The 20859-nt window shown below is 45.0% G+C and overlaps 2 protein-coding genes across 5 annotated transcripts in view; one reads left to right on the forward strand and one right to left on the reverse strand.

Annotated features, from left to right (window-relative positions):
* Positions 1-4507: 4507 nt before the first annotated feature.
* On the forward strand, positions 4508-7853 carry LOC311105631 (creatine kinase M-type-like; the record flags this gene model as incomplete). Its single annotated transcript, XM_084147833.1, has 8 exons — positions 4508-4545; positions 5633-5842; positions 6051-6205; positions 6375-6507; positions 6624-6795; positions 6936-7059; positions 7256-7445; positions 7675-7853. The coding sequence occupies exons 2-8, from the start codon at positions 5653-5655 to the stop codon at positions 7851-7853; spliced, it is 1143 nt and encodes a 380-aa protein (XP_084003959.1). The 5' UTR covers positions 4508-4545; positions 5633-5652.
* Positions 7854-10265: 2412 nt separating this feature from the next.
* Positions 10266-20859, reverse strand: part of LOC311106036 (MAP/microtubule affinity-regulating kinase 4-like) — a 47523-nt gene continuing 36929 nt past the window's right edge. For 2 of the 4 annotated variants that reach the window (XM_084148312.1, XM_084148313.1), the window contains 3 exons: positions 20183-20452; positions 16386-16430; positions 10266-13165 (listed from right to left, as the gene is read on the reverse strand). In XM_084148312.1, the coding sequence (XP_084004438.1) occupies positions 12832-13165; positions 16386-16430; positions 20183-20452 (649 nt within the window). In that variant the 3' untranslated portion in view covers positions 10266-12831. Of the gene's footprint in view, positions 13166-16330; positions 16431-20182; positions 20453-20859 lie in introns of those variants that run through there. The other 2 variants (XM_084148315.1, XM_084148314.1) reach the window with 2 other exon arrangements.

The raw sequence follows: 20859 nt of genomic DNA on the forward strand, positions 1-20859 counted from the left end.
ACCCCGCCAAGCCGCACTGCTTCTTGACACACTGCTCGCTTAACCCGGAAGCCAGATGATTCTGTGCTTCCAACTTTGTGGTAACAGTTTGGGGAAGGCCTTTTCCTGTTTCAGCATGACAATGCCCCCGTCCACAAAGTGATGTCCATACAGAAATGGTTTGTCGAGATTGGTGTGGAAGAACTTGACTGGCCTGCACAGAGCCCTGACCTCAACCCCATCGAACACCTTTGGGATGAATTGGAACGCCTTCTGCGAGCCAGGCCTAATCGCCCAACATCAGTGCCCGACCTCACTAATGCTTGTGGCTGAATGGAAGCAAGTCCCCGCATCAATGTTCCAATATCTAGTGGAAAGCCTTCCCAGAAGAGTGGAGGCTGTTGTAGCAGCAAAGTGGGGGACCAACTCCATATTAATGCCCATACTTTTGGAATGAGATGTTTTAGTCATGTATGTCATGACTTCCTCCGAAGCTGCCACCTCTCCTTGTTCGGGCAGGCTTCGGCATTCTTCGTCACCGGCCTTCTAGCCACTGCCGCTCCTCATCTCATCATTCCATTTGTTTTGTCTTTTTCATTACACACACCTGGTTCATATCCCCTCATCAGTACCTGTATAAGTGTTCCCTCTGCCCCCTTGTCTTTGTGTGTGATTGTTTATTGTGGAGGATAGCTAAGCTCGTGGGATATTTCCCTGTGTGCCTTGTATTTTCCAATGCGCCTGTTTTGCGCACTAGAGTGTTTGGCGCATTTATGCGTAACTCTGTATTTGCGGAATAAAGCCTGTTATTCTGTGATTTACCCTCCTGCGCCTGACTCCTTCGACATCAACTCATCACAATGTAGTGTATTTTATTTTACAGAAAGTGAATAGATCAATTGATAGCGACAGAGTCACACAAGATTACTTCCCAAGCAAAGTCTAATTTCTTCGACTCCTCGCCTTTGGAAAGTCATAGTTTAGCTTCTGAATGTCATAATGACATATTGTCATAATGATATTCCCATGTGCATCAGTCGCATCTTCCTCTGGCATTTTACCACTTGTTTCTAGCCCAAAGCATTGCAGATTTATGCTTCGTTTTAGATCAGTACAGTTTTTTTACCCCTCAAATCAAGGAAGGTCCCACGCCCCCCCACGAAATCTTGGCGTCCGCCTATCGGGGTAGCTTCCCCTAAGATGGGAACACCTGTTTTAGAGAATGCCTTGTACCACAGAGAATAGCAAGCTTGAAATATATTGCGGAGACACATTCCACTTCCCTCATTAAAAAATATGAACTTGGTAATTGAAATATGAACCTGGTCATTCTTCACACATTTGGTTATTACATTGCTATGACCAGGACCCCTCAGTAGTGTTGCAATAGAAAATCAATAAGTACTGAATTTAGCTTCTCTTGGCTGCCCCCTACTTTGCATAATGGGAGGGATTAGTAGTGTTTGCCTCACACCCATCAACAATTTTGTTGTCACATGGGCTCTCTTTGATTTAATATCTGTCAGTAATTGACACAAGGCATCTGCAATATCTAAAAATAATTTTATATAAAACCACTGGCTGGCACCCAATTTTCATTTTGTATTATGTAAGGTTAATTTCCCATATAAGACCGAATTTTGACCGAATTTTGTAATGATCAACTTAATAATACTTTTGATAATACATACTGAAGGAGGCTTGTGCACAAGGCCTGGACAATCAACCTCTATCACTCTTACCCTCTCTAAATCTGCTTCAGTAAAACTAAATGCATGCTTTTCAATCGAACGCTGCTAGCACCCGCCCACCCGACTAGAATCACCACTCTCGACGGGTCTGACCTAGAGTATGTGGACAACTACAAATATCTAGGTGTCTGGTTAGACTGTAAACTCAACTTCCAGACTCACATAAAGAATCTCCAATCCAAAGTTAAATCTAGAATCGGCTTCCTATTTCGCAACAAAGCCTCCTTCACTCATGCTGCCAAACATGCCCTCGTAAAACTGACTATCCTACCGATCCTTGACTTCGGCGATGTCATTTACAAAATAGCCTCCAACACTCTACTCAGCAAATTGGATGTAGTCTATCACAGTGCCATCCGTTTTGTCTCCAAAGCCCCATACACTACCCACCACTGTGACCTGTACGCTCTTGTTGGCTGGTCCTCACTACATGTTCGTCGTCAAACCCACTGGCTCCAGGCCATCTATAAATCACTGCTAGGCAAATCCCCGCCTTATCTTAGCTCATTGGTCACCATAGCAGCACCCACCCGTAGTCTGCGCTCCAGCAGGTATATCTCACTGGTCATTCCCAAAGCCAACACCTCCTTTGGCCGCCATTCCTTCCAGTTCTCTGCTGCCAATGACTGGAACGAATTGCAAAAATCTCTGAAGCTGGAGACTCTTATCTCCCTCAATAACTTTAAGCATCAGTTGTCAGAGCACCTTACCGATCACTGCACCTGTACACAGCCCATCTGAAATTAGCCCACCCAACTACCTCATCCCTATATTGTTATTTATTTTGCTCTTTTGCACCCCAGTATCTCTATTTGCACATAATCTCTTGCACATCTAGCATTCCAGTGTTAATACTATTGTAATTATTCTGCACTATAGCCTATTTTATTGCCTTACCTCCATAACTTGCTACATTTGCACACACTGTATATATATTTTCTGTTGTATTTCTGACTTTATGTTTTTTTTTACCCCATATGTAACTCTGTGTTGTTTTTATTGCACTACTTTGCTTTATCTTGGCCAGGTCGCAGTTGTAAATGAGAACCTGTTCTCAACTGGCTTACCTGGTTAAATAAAGGTGAAATAAAAAATAAAAATAAAATTCAGCAAACTTTGGTTGTATACAGTAGATGCTTTAAATTCAATCTTATGCTGTACTTCCAACCAAAGACCCTTCTTCTTCTTCGATCTGTGTTTGCATGTTTGTTATGACTATCACTCTATGGGGACACAGTATATTTCTTTGGCAGGGCCCTGGCATGCTGCTAGAAATAGACATGAAGGCATAAATTATCTATCACAGTTGGGAGATTTGTCCTGACAGAATGGTTGGCACAAAAGCTCAGCATGGATTTGTAAGTAAGGCACACTGAAGTGAGGGGCTTTCATCCTTTTGTGTGCGCAATCCACGGCAACAGCTCTGCTAGTGTGTGTTGGACATTTTGGCATTGTCTTCTAGTGTATTCATGCCAAAGCTCAATACTGCATTTGTAGTTCTTCTCAGTAAATGTCAAGCGACAGATTTATACCTACGCTATTCTCACTATCCTCATCTGATAATAAAGACAAAAGAAGATGCCCCCCTCCCAAGCCAGTCTGTACATAACGATAACCAACGATAACCATAAAAGTGGTACGTTGGCCAAGTAAGTTGTGTCAAGGTATAAAGTCAGTGGAGTGTTCTGTACTGGCATCCCTGATTCAACTGGATGGGAATATGGAGGATACAGTGAAGAGGGAGAGAAGGATAAATGAAGAGATGGAGAGCAAATATAAGATATCATTTCTGACAGAATCACATCATCTTCACCAACATTTGGACCTTGAGAATTCTTGATAATAAGAAAAGCACTAGCTTGTTAAATTTTACCCAAAATAGGCCTGTTTACGTCTGCCTGACATTGTGCCACTTGTTCATTCCATCTAGTCATTGAGCTGGGAGACACAGCGGCACTGTGCGGAAGACTTGTTTTAAACAATCTCCTCATTAAAATGGTTAAACCTTGTGTGAAATCACATTAAGCCTTGATTGACTATGAGCTTCAACAAAAACCTCTGCGAAGTCCAATTGCTCTGAATCCAAGTGGAGTGTGTGACAGTTCCAGTTTGTGGTTCATATTGTCAGGTATCGTTTATGAAATGCTCTATGAAGTGGCTTTCTCCTTTCTCCCCTTCCGGTTCGCCATCTCTCTCAAGGGACCATGACCATATTCCTATGCAAAATTGTATCACTTTGACTGATTCAAATTAGGACCAAGGGGGTGGGAATACACACCAAACACACTACAGATGAATGAGAGGGAGCTCCAATGACTGTAGGGGAGAACTTCCATGAAATCCCACAACTAGTAATATAATATATGCCATTTAGCAGACGCTTTTAGACATAGTAGTTATTTGTTCCCCCAGGACCCCTAAATCTCTCAGTGTGAACACTTACAAAGGTGTCTGCGGAGAAAGTGTATTTTTTTTTTACAACTGTCGCTTTACTTCAACTGTCGCTTGCAGCCCCTCTTTCAACCCCCAACCTCAAGTAGCTAATCAGAGGAGGAGGGGGACGTTGCCGTTCAGGGGGTAGGCACAGCTGTTGTACAGTCTCGGGTGTTGTGATGTAAGTTCTTGCCTTTTAGAAACTAAACTGGGCATCAGGGGTTGTGGCTGTCCAATCGAGTGAGAGAATTCAGAGACAAACCAGCCAATGGGTGCAAAGGTCTGGGTATATAAACTAGGGTCTAACATCTGTCAAAGTTGGGCAACCCCTATATTGGCTTTGGTGGATCCCGGGACCATTACCTCCTTTTCTTCTGTGCAGGTAAACCTACTAGGCAGCAAGCTTCTGGAACAGTAGAAATGAGGAGAACTCCTGAAAAACAGCACCAAAAGAAATTAGGAATTTTAAACAAACACGTTACATAAATAAAACCTCTCTGTTGCTGCACTATTTGGAATCCTGAAATCGGTTCTTCTTGTTTTTTGCATTGGACACCTCTTCAGTTTCTTGCAGCGTTTCCTAAAATGGAAGATATACCGTTTTTTTCTTCTTTAAACTACTTCTTATGCGTTTTTACTCATCATCCTCTTGAGTGCAAACTGTAACTTTGTTAAAAGTTTTGTCGGTAAAAGAGAGCACTAGTTTAAAAACAGCCATGATCACTAACGGCTGTTGTAGAGGAAGGATAGTCACAGGACAGTGGTAATCTATAGATGACACAGAGTCATTTTAGATATTTTGCAGAAAAAAACATGCAATTTGAAGTATTGAATTTCTATAATGTCTGCAATTGTTCCTCAGCATGTTTGTAGTTTTTAATCTGTGATCCTATTCATTCTGATATGAAGGTCAGTTGTGCTAATGACCGGAGAATGAATCAAGTCAGTCTCTGAAACTCTCTGGTACGTCCTACTGGGGGGTAGCCAGACTAGGCTCCAGTGGTGGTGTTTCCCTTGAAGGAATGGAAAAGTGGCTTGCATGCCAGTGTCAGAGTACAGCCACAGCAAGATGGCCTGGTCTAAAAATACCTTCTGCTGCCAAGTGCATAAAAGCACGTAGATCACACCCCTGTCACTCTCTGTGGAGACATGAGGCGGTGGCTGGAGGGGGCCAGGAGACTGATAGATAAGACACTAGGAGACTCAGTACTACAAACCACAAAATATGGTACATTTAGTGGTATTTGTTGTATTGTTAGGCCATTGCTAGGACAGTTCCTTGTGATTTTTTTTTCTGAAAACCCATCATGCTCTCTTTTACAAATTGTGGCACAATTCTGTTGCTAGGGACCCAGATATTGTTCTCTCACCATTCTTGAATGTTTAGTTGGGAGGGCTTTGTTACTGTGTGCCAGATCATCCTACATAGATTCACACTTCTACCCCCCCCCCCCCCCTCCTTTTTGCAGGACAAAAGAGAGCCGCAATCATGACGAAGAACTGCCACAATGACTACAAGTTGAAATTCTCTGACGATGAGGAGTTCCCAGACCTCTCCCTGCACAACAACCACATGTCCAAGGTGCTGACCAAGGACATGTACAAAAAGTTGAGGAGCAAGTCTACCCCCTCCGGTTTCACCCTGGACGACTGCATCCAGACCGGTGTGGACAACCCTGGTAAGACTCGGAAGCACACACACAGGAAGATCCGTCAGGGCCCTATGAAGTCTCTGATTGGTGGCTGAAAACAAAATATTCTTAGTGATATTAACTGATACACTATTAGCATGAAAAATGAGACTGTTGGTAGTGCATTTTGTTGGTAGCCTTTTACATGTAGTTTTCCTGTGGCAATAGTTCTCACCTATTCTCCATCTGTCTGCAGGACACCCCTTCATCATGACCGTCGGATGCGTTGCTGGTGATGAAGAGTGCTACGAAGTCTTCAAGGATATGTTCGACCCAATCATCTCCGACCGTCATGGAGGCTACAAGCCCACCGACCAGCACAAGACCGACCTGAACTTCGAGAACCTGAAGGTGAGTGAAGAGAGTGATCATGACAATCACATTTCAAATTTTGAGTTGCTCCTTTTGCATGCTTGATTTTTTAGCTAATATATAAGGCTGCAGTGGACCGTGGTGACTAGATAGCATTTGAATGAGTTATATGTGTAGAGTGACATAACATTAATTTCCCCGTTTGCAGGGAGGTGATGATCTTGACCCCGCCTACGTTCTGTCTAGCCGTGTGCGTACCGGCCGCAGCATCAAGGGATACACCCTGCCCCCCCACAACAGCCGTGGCGAGCGCAGAATGGTTGAGAAACTGTCCATTGAAGGTGAGTGTCTGCACTATAAAAATCAGCACTATAAATCAGCACTATAAATCAGGGTCAGCTGTGCTGACTTGAAGCACGACCATGTCAATCTCATGTTTATGTCTTTCTCCCCTCAGCCCTGGCCACACTGGATGGTGAGTTCAAGGGAAAGTACTACCCCCTGAACGCCATGACCGATGCCGAGCAAGATCAGCTGATCGCCGACCACTTCTTGTTTGACAAGCCCGTCTCCCCCCTGCTGCTGTCCGCTGGTATGGCCCGTGACTGGCCCGACGCAAGAGGAATCTGGTGAGTGCCCAGGACACAGGCTTATACCAATACCCAAACAAAAACAATACCATTTGTGAAACAAGATAATGCATGTACAGTATGTCCCACAGTGTATCATAGTGGTGTGTCATGTAATACGTACTCCCTCCTTTCTGAAGGCACAACGATAGCAAGAGCTTCTTGGTGTGGGTGAACGAGGAGGATCACCTGCGTGTCATCTCCATGGAGAAGGGAGGCAACATGAAGGAGGTCTTCAGACGCTTCTGCGTTGGTCTGCAGAAGGTACGCTAGCCACAGAGCCTACAGGACTGACACACTGTCAATAACTAGATTGTTCTTTATCGCTTGTTCACAATGATGGCAGCTGGCTTTTCTTATAGTCAATAGTCGAACACACATCACTTTCGGTTGGCTATTCTCCCCTGAAAACGCACTCACTGGGACATTCTCGTCTCCTGTCCTTCTCTACCTTGTGCAGATTGAGGCGGTCTTCACGAAGCACAACCACGGCTTCATGTGGAACCAGCATCTCGGCTACGTGCTGACCTGCCCCTCCAACCTGGGAACTGGCCTGCGCGGTGGCGTGCACGTCAAGCTGCCCAAGCTGAGCACACACGCCAAGTTCGAGGAGATCCTGACCAGGCTGCGTCTGCAGAAGCGCGGCACAGGTACGAGCTACTCTCAAACTCTCTTTACAGTCTTAATGCACAAAGTCATACTGTACCTCGCAATAGTTATTATAATGTAATTACATTGCCATTACATATGCATCTCTGGAGGTGACTAGCAAAGCCATATTGAACCTGACTAGCCAAGCCATATTTAATCTGACATGTACATCATTGAACACCAGTGTTGAGGATTATGAAGACTCACCTTTGACCTCTTTGCCTGCAGGTGGTGTGGACACCGCCTCCGTGGGTGGAATCTTCGACATCTCCAACGCTGATCGTCTGGGCTCCTCAGAGGTGCAGCAGGTGCAGATGGTGGTGGATGGCGTCAAGCTCATGGTGGAGATGGAGAAGAAGCTGGAGAAGGGAGAGGCCATCGACGGCATGATCCCCGCCCAGAAGTAAAGCGGCATTTGTGCTTCGGTGTTTTTTGTATTATAAAAATGAGTAGCCTTGTCATCACACGGGCAGGAGACTGCCTCCCTGGACTTTTCCTAAAGACACTCCACTCTGATCAAACTATTTTTTCCTTCCTTCATTCTTTCTCTTCATAATTTTTCTTTCTCCTTCCTACGGTGACTTTTTACCATCTGTCCCGTTCTTTCTGCAACATCCTGGGATCAAAGTACCATCGCATAGTCTGGTGCCAGCCAAGGGCCATCGCTATGTGTATGCACCTAATCTTAAATCAGTTTTTTGGTTGTAAAATGTATTGAGCAAATAAAGCAAACCCCAGTTAACAATCAACCCCACTGTCTGATGTATGGTCTCGAAATACACTCACACACACACTCAGTGGGCGCACACACACACATCACGCACACACGCTACAGCAGCCCCGTAAATGCCCTAAAACCATGGTACAATAAACAAACTTCTTACATACAGTGCATTAGGAAAGTATTCAGACCCCTTCCCTTTTTCCACATTGTTACCTTACAGCCTTATTCTAAAATACATTTAAACAAATGAAAAATCTCAAATCTACACTCAATACCCCATAATGACAAAGCGAAAACCGGTTTAGATTTTTTTGCAGATTTATAAAATAAAAAAATGAAATACCTACGTTTTCAGACCTTTTGCTGTGAGACTCAACATTTAGCTCAAGTGCATCCTGTTTCCATTGATCATCTACAACTTGATTGGAGTCCACCTATGGTAAATTCAATTGATTGGACATGATTTGGAAAGGCACACACCTGTCTATATAAGGCCCCACAGTTGAAAAAACCAAGCCATGAGGTCGAAGGAATTGTCCGTAGAGCTCAGAGACAGGATTGTGTCGAAGCACAGAACTGGGGAAGGGTACCAAAAAATGTCTGCAGCATTGAAGGTCCCCAAGAACACAATGGCCTCCATCATTCTTAAATGGCAGAAATTTGGAACCACCAAGACTCTTTCTAGAGCTGGCCTCCTGGCCAAACTGAGCAATCAGGGGAGAAGGGCCTTGGTTAGGGAGGTGACCAAGAACCCGATGGTCACTCTGACAGAGCTCCAGAGTTCCTCTGTGGAGATAGGAGAACCTTCCAGAAGGACAACCATCTCTGCAGCACTCCACCAATCAGGCCTTTATGGTAGAGTGGCCAGATGGAAGCCACTCCTCAGTAAAAGGCACATGACAGCCCGCTTTGAGTTTGCCAAAAGGCACCTAAAGGACTCTCAGACCATGAGAAACAAGATTCTCTGGTTTGATGAAACGCCAAGCGTCACGTCTGGAGGAAACCTGGCACCATCCCTACGGTGAAGCATGGTGGTGGCAGCATCATGCTGTAGGGATGTTTTTCAGTGGCAGGGACTGGGAGACTAGTCAGGATCGAGGGAAAGATGAACAGAGAAAAGTACAGAGAGATCCTTGATGAAAACCTGCTCCAGAGCGCTCAGGACCTCAGACTGGGGTGAAGGTTCACCTTCCAACAGGACAACAATCCTAAGCACACAGCCAAGACAACGCAGGAGTGGCTTCGGGACAAGTCTCTGAATGTCCTTGAGTGGCCCAGCCAGAGCCCAGACCTGAACCCGATCTAACATCTCTAGAGACCTGTAAATAGCTGTGCAACGAACGCTCCCCATCCAACCTGACAGAGCTTGAGAGGTTCTGCAGAGAAGAATGGGAGAAACTCCCCAAATACAGGTGTGCCAAGCATGTAGCGTCATACCCAAGAAGGATGTAGCTCAGTTGGAAGAGCATGGCGTTTGCAACACCTGGGTTGTGGGTTCGATTCCCACGGGGGGCCAGTATGAAAAATACAAAAATGATGTATGCACTCACTAACTGTAAGTCACTCTGGATAAGAGCGTCTGCTAAATGACTCAAATGTAAATGTAAGACACGAGACTGTAATCGCTGCCAAAGGTGCTTCAACAAAGTACTGAGTAAAGGGTCTGAATACTTATGTAAATGTGAGATTTCAGTTTTTTGTTATTAGCAAACATTTCTAAAAACCTGTTTTTGCTTTGTCATTATTTTACATTTTAGTCATTTAGCAGACGCTCTTATCCAGAGCGACTTACAGGAGCAATTAGGGTTAAGTGCCTTGCTTAAGGGCAGACAGATTTTTCACCTAGTCGGCTCGGGGATTAGAACCAGCGAACTTTCGGTTACTGGCACAACGCTCTTACCCACTAAGCTACCTGCCGCCCATTATGGGATATTGTGTGTAGATTGATGAGGGGGAAAAAACGATTTAATCAATTTTAGAATAAGTCCGTAACGTAACAAAATGTGGAAAAAGTAACGCGGTCTGAATACTTTCTGAATGCACTGTATAACATGACCAATCACAGTGAGAACAAAAATAAACGTGATACAAAATGTCAGAGTTTGAAAGGATAATTTATTTTTGCTTCACACAATTTTCCTTGGAGACATGCAGGACTGCAGGTCAGTCATTTCCATAGTTCCACCCCGTTTAACAGCGACTGCTTCCAACGCACAACTACTTTCTACTTATGAAGCATTGTCCTAAGCTTTAAGCAATACAGATGTGAATTGTTGGGCAAGAGGTCCTATTTTGGGCAAAGTTGCAAAAAAATTGCCCTAAATCACAGCTTTCATATTTTAAGACATTTGTGGCCACCTGTTGCAACTAAAATCTCCCATGATTCCTTGCAGCCGGCAAACTGAAGTCATAGTAGTGTTATGGATGACTATGTACTACTGCCATACACATAAATATTATTGCCAAAAGGAATAAGGTGGAAAATGGTGGAGTTTGAAAACAACTGAAAATGTGTGAGTGTGTTGGGCAGGCAGTCCAGTGTGGGCAGGCTGGCGAAGATGGTCAGGGGTGTCACAGGTTACGGAATATAACTGGGATGTTACATACTGTAGAAATGACATTGTACTGGAACAGTGACAAACAAGCACATTCTGTAATGAGAACATCATCCACTGTTGATTAATCTTTGAGCCATTTTTCAGCAAACAAGAAAGGTTGAGGAACATTCAGCGACACCAACAACACAGTCTGAGCTGAGAAAATAGAAACCTGGTTCAGAGATCTAAACTAGAAGAGCCCACTGCAGCAACTGGGAATGAAGTTCTGGCATGTCTGCTGCTGTGACCCACTGAGAGGCGACAAGGATCATTACTGTATATTGGTGCAAACCAAAGCCAGTGACAAACAGTCAAGGCCTGAGCAAGTGACTATCTACCTGACTTGGATCTATTGTGAGCAGCTTGGGGCCGTGGTTCATTTATAGAAGAGTGTCAGGGTTGATTTCAACGAGGTCACCCAGGGTCACATTCTAAACTACCCCCCTCCTCACTCTCGTATGTCACTCAGCAATACAGAAGTCTGATTGGTTACCAGAAGGGAAGTGGCTACATCACGCCTGTTTTGTTGACCAATTGCTCAGTGTTGCCGAGGGCGGTGTTGAGGAGCAGTTCGGAACTCATCCATCAGGGAACCACAGACACAAGAATCATTGGACTCAAATACTGAATGCAAATCAACAAGCATTGCTGTAGTTGTTATAGTCTGTGTGATCAATGATATATATTTTTTGAACAGAAAATTAGGAGTTGATCCAATTATCTTTTTATGCGATCTTGGGTCATCTTATACAAAAAAAGTGATCCAAATCTTGATTGTGGAAATGTGACAATCAATTTTCCACAACATAATACTAAACACAGCTTATATCAAATCGTGTTTGGAATCTTGGCCCTGTGTATGTGCTGTACCATTTAAGAGGAAATACATTTGTAAGAGGTGATATTGCTAAACCAAAAGTGCTACCAGAAGAACATGTAGAATGCTTGTGTACATTACCTGCTGAAACGCAGAAAATCAAACGGTTACCTGCTCAGAAGAGCAGTCATCGCCTATTCTACTTTGGACATTGAAGTCAGACAGCTTTGCTCATTGGTAACCAACATACCGGTATATACAAAACAGAAAATGAAACTTGACGAGAGTAGCAGAGGTAATTCTTACAGAATTGAGCAGACGATGGATGGGCAGAAGGGTATGGCATTTGTTTTACAGCATCGTTTTTTTGTCGTCTCTGCATTTCTGCATGTCTCCTTATATAGCAAGGGTGTCAAACATACGGCCCGGGGCCATATCAGGCGCGCGAGGGGGTCCAATCTGACCCGCGGGTTGGAGTAAAACAAAACAAAAACAACAATTTATTATTTTAAATATACTTTAAAATGACTACAACCAAATCAAAACTGTAGAAATGATAAGATAATGGACCTACATTCTTACAGTTTATTGACTGTGTCCAGCTCGTTAATAATCATCTAAATGAAAGCTAGACAGTCAGGGAGCATAAAAATTTCAAACAATGATGGATAGAGGACTATTTTTGGCAAATTTTGACAGCAAGGAAATATAACACATTTTCAGTTCGGCCCTCCGGACCTTGTTGAAGACTGAATGCGGCCTCCAGGGAAAAATGAGTTTGACACCCCTGCTCTATAGCCTGAAGTTCTGTCTAGGAAAGGGCTGGCCCCTTGTTTCTTAAATATGCATTCAGTCTGCGTCAATCGCTCATGGAAGCGGAAAAAATAAAAACATAAAATTAAAAACAAAATAGCAGCTGTTAAAAAGGAATGACAACAAATATAATATAATCATAACGACGTTGACGAAATATATCTTCATCTGCAAATATGGAATTAAAAAATAACTGCTAGACTCCGTAGATTCACATAATATTGAGGTGCCTCAGCAGGGTTCATAGGTCATATGTCTGTGAGTGGCGGGCCCGGGCCTGTGCGTCTGCGTGTCCGTGTGGCACCAGAAGCGGGTCTTTGGCGGGGGTGAGGCGAGGTTGGCAGGGGGGGTAGCGGGTTCTGCCCGTCTCCTTCTCCCGCCCCCTTGGTCAGTCTGTCCAGTGTAGAAGCCCTCTGCCCCACCCCCTGTCGCCCTCAGAGCTCCAGCTCCTTGGACACTTTTGTGGCAATGTCCCGGAAGGCGAGCGGCGCCCCCCACAGGCGTTTGAAGCGCACGCCGCTGGTCTCAGCGGGGCCGGCGGGCAGCTGGCACACCTCAGCCTCGAAGGCCACGCGTGAGCCAGCCGCCCCGTGGGTGCAGGAGAGCAGGAAGGGCCCAGCCAGGTGGACCTGGCAGCCGCAGCCCTGAGCCGCCTCGCGCAGCGCCAGCACCACCTCCGCCGGGTCCCGCGGGCTCCGCACCCTCACATCCCAGCCGCATCGGGGGGTCCGGGGCTCTGCCGCTTTTTGATGCCCAGGTAGATGGCGACTGCAGGGGCAAAGTGAGTGAGGCATGGGTGGGTGGGAGTGGGGGAGTGATTGGGGGTGAAAGATTGAATGACAGAAGAGGATGCAGGTGGCGTGTGGGTGAGACGATGCATTCATGTGGGTGAGTGGAAGGGAAGAGGGGGACAGGGGAGAAATAGATTAGTATCATATATGGTTTGGTTTAACAGCCACAACTCTTAAAATGTATCAATAGAAATCCATTAAAATCCATTAAAATAGATAACAAGGCCAATAGAAATGAAAGTATATAAAATGTTTTTAACAGTCTTCACTGAAGAGTGGATGTAGCATCCACAATACATTGCCATCTTAAAATGCTGCCATAAATTAGACAATTCTAGAAAAATTTATCTGTGGTGCACAATTCAGAGGATACCGCAGTGCAATAAAATAGAATATTAGGAAGCAACAAAGTTAGGCAAGTCAACAACACAATTTTACCTTTTTGAGGACGCGTGTTCTTCAAGGCAACAATATTGCCAACAATATATGCTGCACCATCATACCTCATTCATTAGACCAGGCTACAGTCATGCCCCACTCAATGATCTGAACTGTATGCATGGTGCAATCGGAAAGTATTAAGACCCCTTTACTTTTTCTACATTTTGTTACGCTACAGCCTTATTCAAAAATGGATTAAAAAAAATATGTCATCAATCTACACACAATACCCCATTATAACAGCGCTAAAACAGGTTTTTAGAAATGTTTGCAAATTTATAAAAAATGAAAAACTGAAATAACACATTTACATAAGTATTCAGACCCTTACTCAGTACTTTGTTGAAGCACCTTTGGCAGCGATTACAGCCTTGAGTCTTCTTGGGTATGACGTTACAAGCTTGGCACACCTGTATTTGGGGAGTTTCTCCCATTCTTCTCCCCAGATCCTCTCAAGCTCTGACAGGTTGGATGGGGAGCGTCGTTGCACAGCTATATTCAGGTCTCTCCAGAGATGATCGATCATCAGGTTCAAGTACGGGATCTGGCTGGGTCACTCAAGGACATTCAGAGACTTGTCCCGAAGCCACCCCTGCGTTGTCTTGGCTGTGTGCTTAGGGTCGTTGTCCTGTTGGAAGGTGAACCTTCACCCCAGTCTGCTCCGTTCATCTTTCCCTCAATCCTGACTAGTCTCCTAGTCCCTGCCGCTGAAAAACAACCCCACTGCATGATGCTGCAACCACCATACTTCACCGTAGGGATGGTGCCAGGTTTCTTCTAGACGTGACGCTTGGCATTCAGACCAAAGAGTTCAATCTTGGTTTCATCAGACCAGAGAATCTTGTTGCTCATGGTCAGAGTCCTTTAGGTGCCTTTTGGCAAACCAAGCGGGCTGTGATGTGCCTTTTACTGAGGAGTGGCTTCCGTCTGGCCACTCTACCATAAAGGCCTGATTGGTGGAGTGCTGCAGAGATGGTTGTCCTTCTGAAGGTTCTCCCATCTCCACAGAGAAACTCTGGAGCTCTGTCAGAGTGACCATCGGGTTCTTGGTCACCTCCCTGACCAAGGCCCTTCTCCCCAGATTGCTCAGTTTGGCCGGGCGGCCAGCTCTAGGAATAGTCTTGGTGGTTCCAAACTTCTTCCATTTAAGAATGATGGAGGCCACTGTGTTCTTGGGGACCTTCAATGCTGCAGAAATTGTTTGGTACCCTTCCCCAGATCTGTGCCTTGACACAATCCTGTCTCGGAGCTCTACGGACAATTCCTTTGACCTCATGGCTTGGTTTTTGCTCTGACATGCACTGTCAACTGTCAGACCTTATATAGACAGGTGTGTGCCTTTCCAAATCATGTCCAATCAATTGAATTTACCACAGGTGGACTCAAATCAAGCTGTAGAAAAATATCAAGGATGATCAATGGAAACAGGATGCACTTGAGCTCAATTTCGAGTCTCATAGCAAAGGGTCTGAATACTTACATAAATAAGGTATTTCTGTTTTAATAAATTTGCAAGAATTAAAAACCTCTGTTCACTTTGTCATTATGGGGTATTGTGTGTAGATTTATGAGGAAAAACATTTATTAATCAATTTTAACATAACAAAATGTGGAAAAGGTAAGGGGTTTGAATACTTTCTGAATGCACTGTATATTCAGGTCATTACATTATTATTTCTGGAGGTGTCTGTGGTTTGCAGGGTTGTGATCAATTCCTTTTCAATCTAGTCAAAAGTTCAGAAAGTAAACCAAATTCCAATTCTAATTCAACATTTTCCTAATTGAAAAGCATTGAAGAGAATTGGAATTTCAGTGTACTTCCTGAATTGAAATGGAATTAAACCCAACCCTGGTGGTTTGCACAGCTAATTGAAGTTGGCATTGATTTACATTTCAAAGCAGACATGTTTATTTGGAATGCTGTCCTGGTGGGTCACAGAATCAGCTTGCAGTGGCATCTTACTTTGCTAAGTCACACGCTAGCAAAAACACATCTGCTGTGTAGGAAGGTGTAGGTTTAGGGGTGGACATAGCCAAGATACCAAACACTAGTACTCGTACTACTCTTGGAAACATAGGTAATAGTTCAACAGCATGACTTACCAACTATACGCACACACCACCAACACAACACAACTAAGACTGGAAGTTTTGTAGTGGAAGCTCTGTAAGTATTCTGCATGTCTACATAATTATAGGTATTCATTTATTAAAATCATTTGAGTATGTGAGAATGAGGTTAATGTCAAAGGTTGGGGAGTTTAAATTGTTAATATCACACACTGAGGATCCTACTTGATAAAACACACAAGGTTCCTACTTCAGAATATAATTAGAGGCACTCACTCACAGGCATCTAGCACAGGGTACCACATCTACTATCTACGAGTCACACCAAGGGCATTTAGAGCTAATGCTGCATTGACCCACGCTCTGAGCTTTACCTGCTGGTTTTAACCAGAGACTGTTTGACCAGAGACTGTGCAGCCGAGGCTACAGTGTGAGGGAGAGAATAGAAATGCCTTTAGTAACTACTGGTCCTGGAGCTGCCATACTGCCCAATAGTGGGCAGACATGGAGTGATAGAGAATGTCTTTGATTGATATCCGTCACAACTATCTAACTGGTCTGGGATCGGTTTTGCATTGTGTGATCATAATGAATGTGGTTACAACTGGATTTGGGGAAACTGATCTTGGGCCAGTAATTAAAGAGGTTCTCATCACAGTGGGACATACTGTATTGTAGACACTCACCTTGTGACCGGAGATCTGCAGACTCTCTCAGGTTCGTCTGTGACCCTCAAGAGGAAGACAAAGGTGCGTGTTAGGAATGAATCAGCCAATAGAGAAATATCCCTTGTTCCCTCCTCTTCCTGTTCCCATCCTTCCTTCAGCAAGGCAACATCAACCACAACACCAACTTAACAACAACACCATCAATTCATCAGAGCCAGAGTGACATCAACATTCCGAAATGCAAGGAAATTAAATGAAATAAAATAAAAATAAAAAAACATACACTTTGAAGCCACACTAGAAGTGTTATTTTAGAGGGAAGGGCTTGGGGCAGGTTTGGGTGTCTGCCAAGAGACTAGAAAGCTGCTAGTGCTTGCAATGCGTAACATAACTGGATAATTCTAACGTGTGCTGTGATGGATTTTAAGTGGGTTTGTAGAACATGTATTCCATTAATTCGGACAAAAAGCATATGAAAGCACATGGTGTTCGCCCAATGACTACTACCACTAAAGTATGGACAGGTTTTGAGATGTCCCATTACACATCCAACTAACATACACAAGGGGGCGCTGGTGTTCAAGCACCACAAAGAGTGTCGCCCATGTGCGTAACCTTCCCATTTCAAATGCCGTCCCCACAAACCTGGCAACCCAAATGCCATTCCAGGAACTGGGCGTGTTTTGAAAGAACTAGAGCTTTCCTTCTATAAAATCTCCATCTAACAGCATAAGGGAGAGATCTGAGCTGTTGAGTGTCTTAAAACAAACCTGCCAGTGGGATAGCGTCTGGGCTGCCATGTTAGGTCAAATCTCTCTCTGGGAGAGAGGGAGTGAGTGGAGCCCATGGGGAGTGGAGTGGAGTGGAGAGGGGGGATAAGGACTGACAAGCCTGTGCCTCTGGCTGGGACTGTGAAGGGGATCCCGTTAAGAGCGGGGATAAAGGCTCTATTACGCAACTAATCCTGGTTTAAAGTGTCAGCGATGCTAAGGACGCATGGCAGCAGCTTCTTACAAACAAAACCGCCACCCCCTCCAATCTGTACCTCCTTGGCCTTGTGATAGCGTTGTTTTGTGGCAAAGAGGTAGGTAGACTAAACCAAAAACATTGAAACAGCTTCACAGTACTTGCTCTGGGACTGATGACGTTCTAACAATGCGAGGAATATATGGGGTTCATTAAATGAGTCACCATCTTACAATCGTCATCAAAAGTACAACTGGACGACACACAACTGCACAATGAGTGGTGAGGTCATTAGGGTGAGGTGCACCCTGAAGCTTTAGGAGAAGGTAAAGAACAGCCCAGAGAGTCCAAAGTCACATCAGACCCCTTTGATTTTCAAAGGTATTATTGTTTCAAAATGCTACAATCAGTTGGTAGATATCCATACAATAATAAATCCATTAACCAACTGCCTTTAATTGAACTGAAAATACAAGAAGAATGTATAGTGGATCTAAACTGCTCCTACATCAAGTACTACACGTCTGTGCGCATTTTAAAAGCCTTTGGAAAGTAGGGTCCTTGCTGGCTGTTGTTCTGTTGTTGTCAAGGGTATGCTGTGTCACCTGTGGCCTCTAGGGCGCGCTCTTGTACTGAACCCAGACAACAGACAGGGCGCACACAGAATGAGAGGGGAGTGGGTGAGGGGTTGGGGTTGGAGGTGCTGGCAGACAGACGGACAGGCAGACAGACAGAGCGAAGGAGCCAGAAACATGGGAAGAAGAACTTACTAACTGTTTTTGATCCCTGCGGAAGAGTGCAGCCCGAGACGGACTTGTTTGAGTTCGGACGCTTAGAGGGGTCAAGATTGACCCTACGAGGAAGAAGAGAGAGAAACAAAGAGAACGAGAGAGACAAAGAAAGAAAGACAGAGAAAGAGATATGGATAAAGGGGAAAAAAGAAGGATAAAAGATTGCAGCTGATTGGCAAGGAAACGTAAAGTTAACAAGGAAGAGTAAAGTAGTTAAGAAACAAACAAAACATGAAGCACCTCCCCAAAAAACAGCCAAGACCAAGAGAGAGAGAGAGAGAGAGCGAGAGAGAGAGAGAGAGAGTTTAGTAGGGAGATGTGAAGTGGGTAAGTGGGGGTTTTGAAGCCTGTGGTTAATAGAGGAGGAAGTAAGCCTGAGGAAAGTCAAAGCAGATTAAGGAGAGAGTGAGAGAGGGGGACGTAAGAAGCATTTCGGACCCTCCAGCAGTGTAAGTCTGAGTACCGATGGCCAGAAACACACACACACACACCTTACTGTCTCTAGGGCTAAGACGAATGCCCTCCAAATTGAGAAAGGGTTCCAAGTATCACTGCAAGAGTCACTGTCACCTGTCTTAGGCTACTGTAGAGGAGGGCACACAAAGCCCAACTGGCTTGTCCTTAACACACCATCTAACACTGTAGCCTACACGCTAGAGTTCTTCACGGATCCGAATACCCGAGACCCGATCCAGGACCCGAGCAGTTCTGGATCCAGAATTCTAAATAATGTCACGGGTCTGGGTCGGATCTGATATGATTGTCACGGGTATGTGTAATTTTAACTGACTTGTCCAGAAGGACCCATACAGATCCAAACGCGACTGCTGCAGTAATTGCATAATTTATACTGCTACTCTTTGCTTTTCACGAGAGGGGCACGTGTAAGCTTGTTGTTGGTCAATCATAAGTCATCAAAGTGGCAATAGGCTATAGTCATAGAGCCTCTGTGTAGTACGAAGGTTAACAAATATCTAATCAATGGAAGATGGAATTAAAATGATGGAATTAAAAGTTAAAGGAGAAGGACAGGCTACAACGACCAAGAGACAACAGGTAGGCTGCTACTTTATATTCTGAATGAAGTCAGTTGTTGTTCTTTGTAACTGTAGGACGAGAAAGAGCATGCAGCATCAATTAGCCTAGCTAGCTGCTAGCTAGCTAGCTTAACTAGCTTCTCCCGGTTTGATGCAGTCAAGACAGGTACTACGTAAACATTTTGGATGATAAATAACCTAGCTACGGCAGCTATTAGTCTACTACAGCGCGAGTTGGCTCGGTTGGTTGCCTTCTCTCTCCTCTCCCTCCCTCCTCCGTTCCTGTGTCACTCGCTCACACTCACAGTAGCCTAAACACACAGCACGGCCCCTGCTAGAGCGTCACCTCTCTCTACCTCCTCTCCCTCACGCTTTATCAGTTCCGGTTAATAAAGTAGATAAAAAATGGACTTTTCTGCTGCTTCTCTCACTCGGATCGGACCGGGTCTGGATCCGACCAGGTCTATACGGAACGGGTCTAGTTGTCCTCGGGTCTGTTCGGAACGGGTCTCTATTTGAAAAATTTATTTATGCATATCGGGTCTGGATTGGAAAGCCCCAAGTCCATTTCAGAACGGGTCCAACTTGTTGTAAAGGCCTCTACTACACGCTAGTCTAATTTAGGGTGCTATTTCATGGTCATATGCCTGAATTAACATTTATTTTCACTTTTGGTTCAGGCCTGCTATCTAGACTAAAGTTGATTGTCTTCATCAATGCACACAGATGAGTAGTTTACTGGGCTTCGCTAACAAAGATGTTGCGCACAGCATCATATAATTAGAACTAACGTCTATTAGAATCCTCCCAATTTCATGCTGCCTGTCCCTTTCAGCTGTTTAGACTAGGATTGTTTACACTTCTGATGTTTCTACTGAAATTCCTTCACTTAAATATCCAGTCAATGGGGTTCAAGCTAAGAATTCTACCCTCACTATGGACTAGCCTAGAAGTGTTGGCGTCACTATACTGGGGGGCTAAAGCTCAGGGCTTCCTCACACTCCCTTCACTCTCCTCTTACCTGCGTGTGAGCTTGGAGGTGAGCTTGCTGAACAGGTTGGAGGTGGCGCGGGTACGTGCGTGGGGCAGGGGGCTGGCGTCGTGGGACAGAGTGGGGGAGGTGGGGGGAGCGTGGGAGGGAGGCCGCCGGTCCCTCAGCTGGCCCCCGTGGAAGGTGCTGCGGATGCTGGAGCCCCGGGTGAGGCGGGAGCCCGAAGAGGAGGAGGTCCCCGAGGCCCCAGCGATGCTGTGGGTGGAGGGTGAGGCCGGGGGCAGCCGGTGGGACATGGAGCTGAGAGAGGAGAGGAGAAAGGACAAAACAATCAATCAGATCATCATCACGTTCATCCATCACTCAACCATTAACAGTGAGGTGATCAGTCCATAATGTATGACAAAATAAAATAGGGTATATCACCGTTCTAATGTATCGTTTGAGACAAACGATCTGAGCCAGAAAGGCTTTAGCTGGAGTTAGTTGAGCGTTAAGGCAGAGGGATGGTGAACCTTTACAGAGCTGAGTCACAGGGTAGGAGTGGATTACTGCAACTCGCTGTTGGCTGGGCTCCCTGCCTGTGCCATTAAACCCCTACAACTAATCCAGAACGCTGCAGCCCGTCTGGTGTTCAACCTTCCCAAGTTCTCTCACGTCACCCCGCTCCTCCGCACACTACACTGGCTTCCAGTTGAAGCTTGCAT

The sequence above is a fragment of the Coregonus lavaretus genome (genome assembly GCF_964263955.1).
Source record: "Coregonus lavaretus genome assembly, chromosome: 30".
NCBI classification, from domain to species: Eukaryota; Metazoa; Chordata; class Actinopteri; order Salmoniformes; family Salmonidae; genus Coregonus; species Coregonus lavaretus.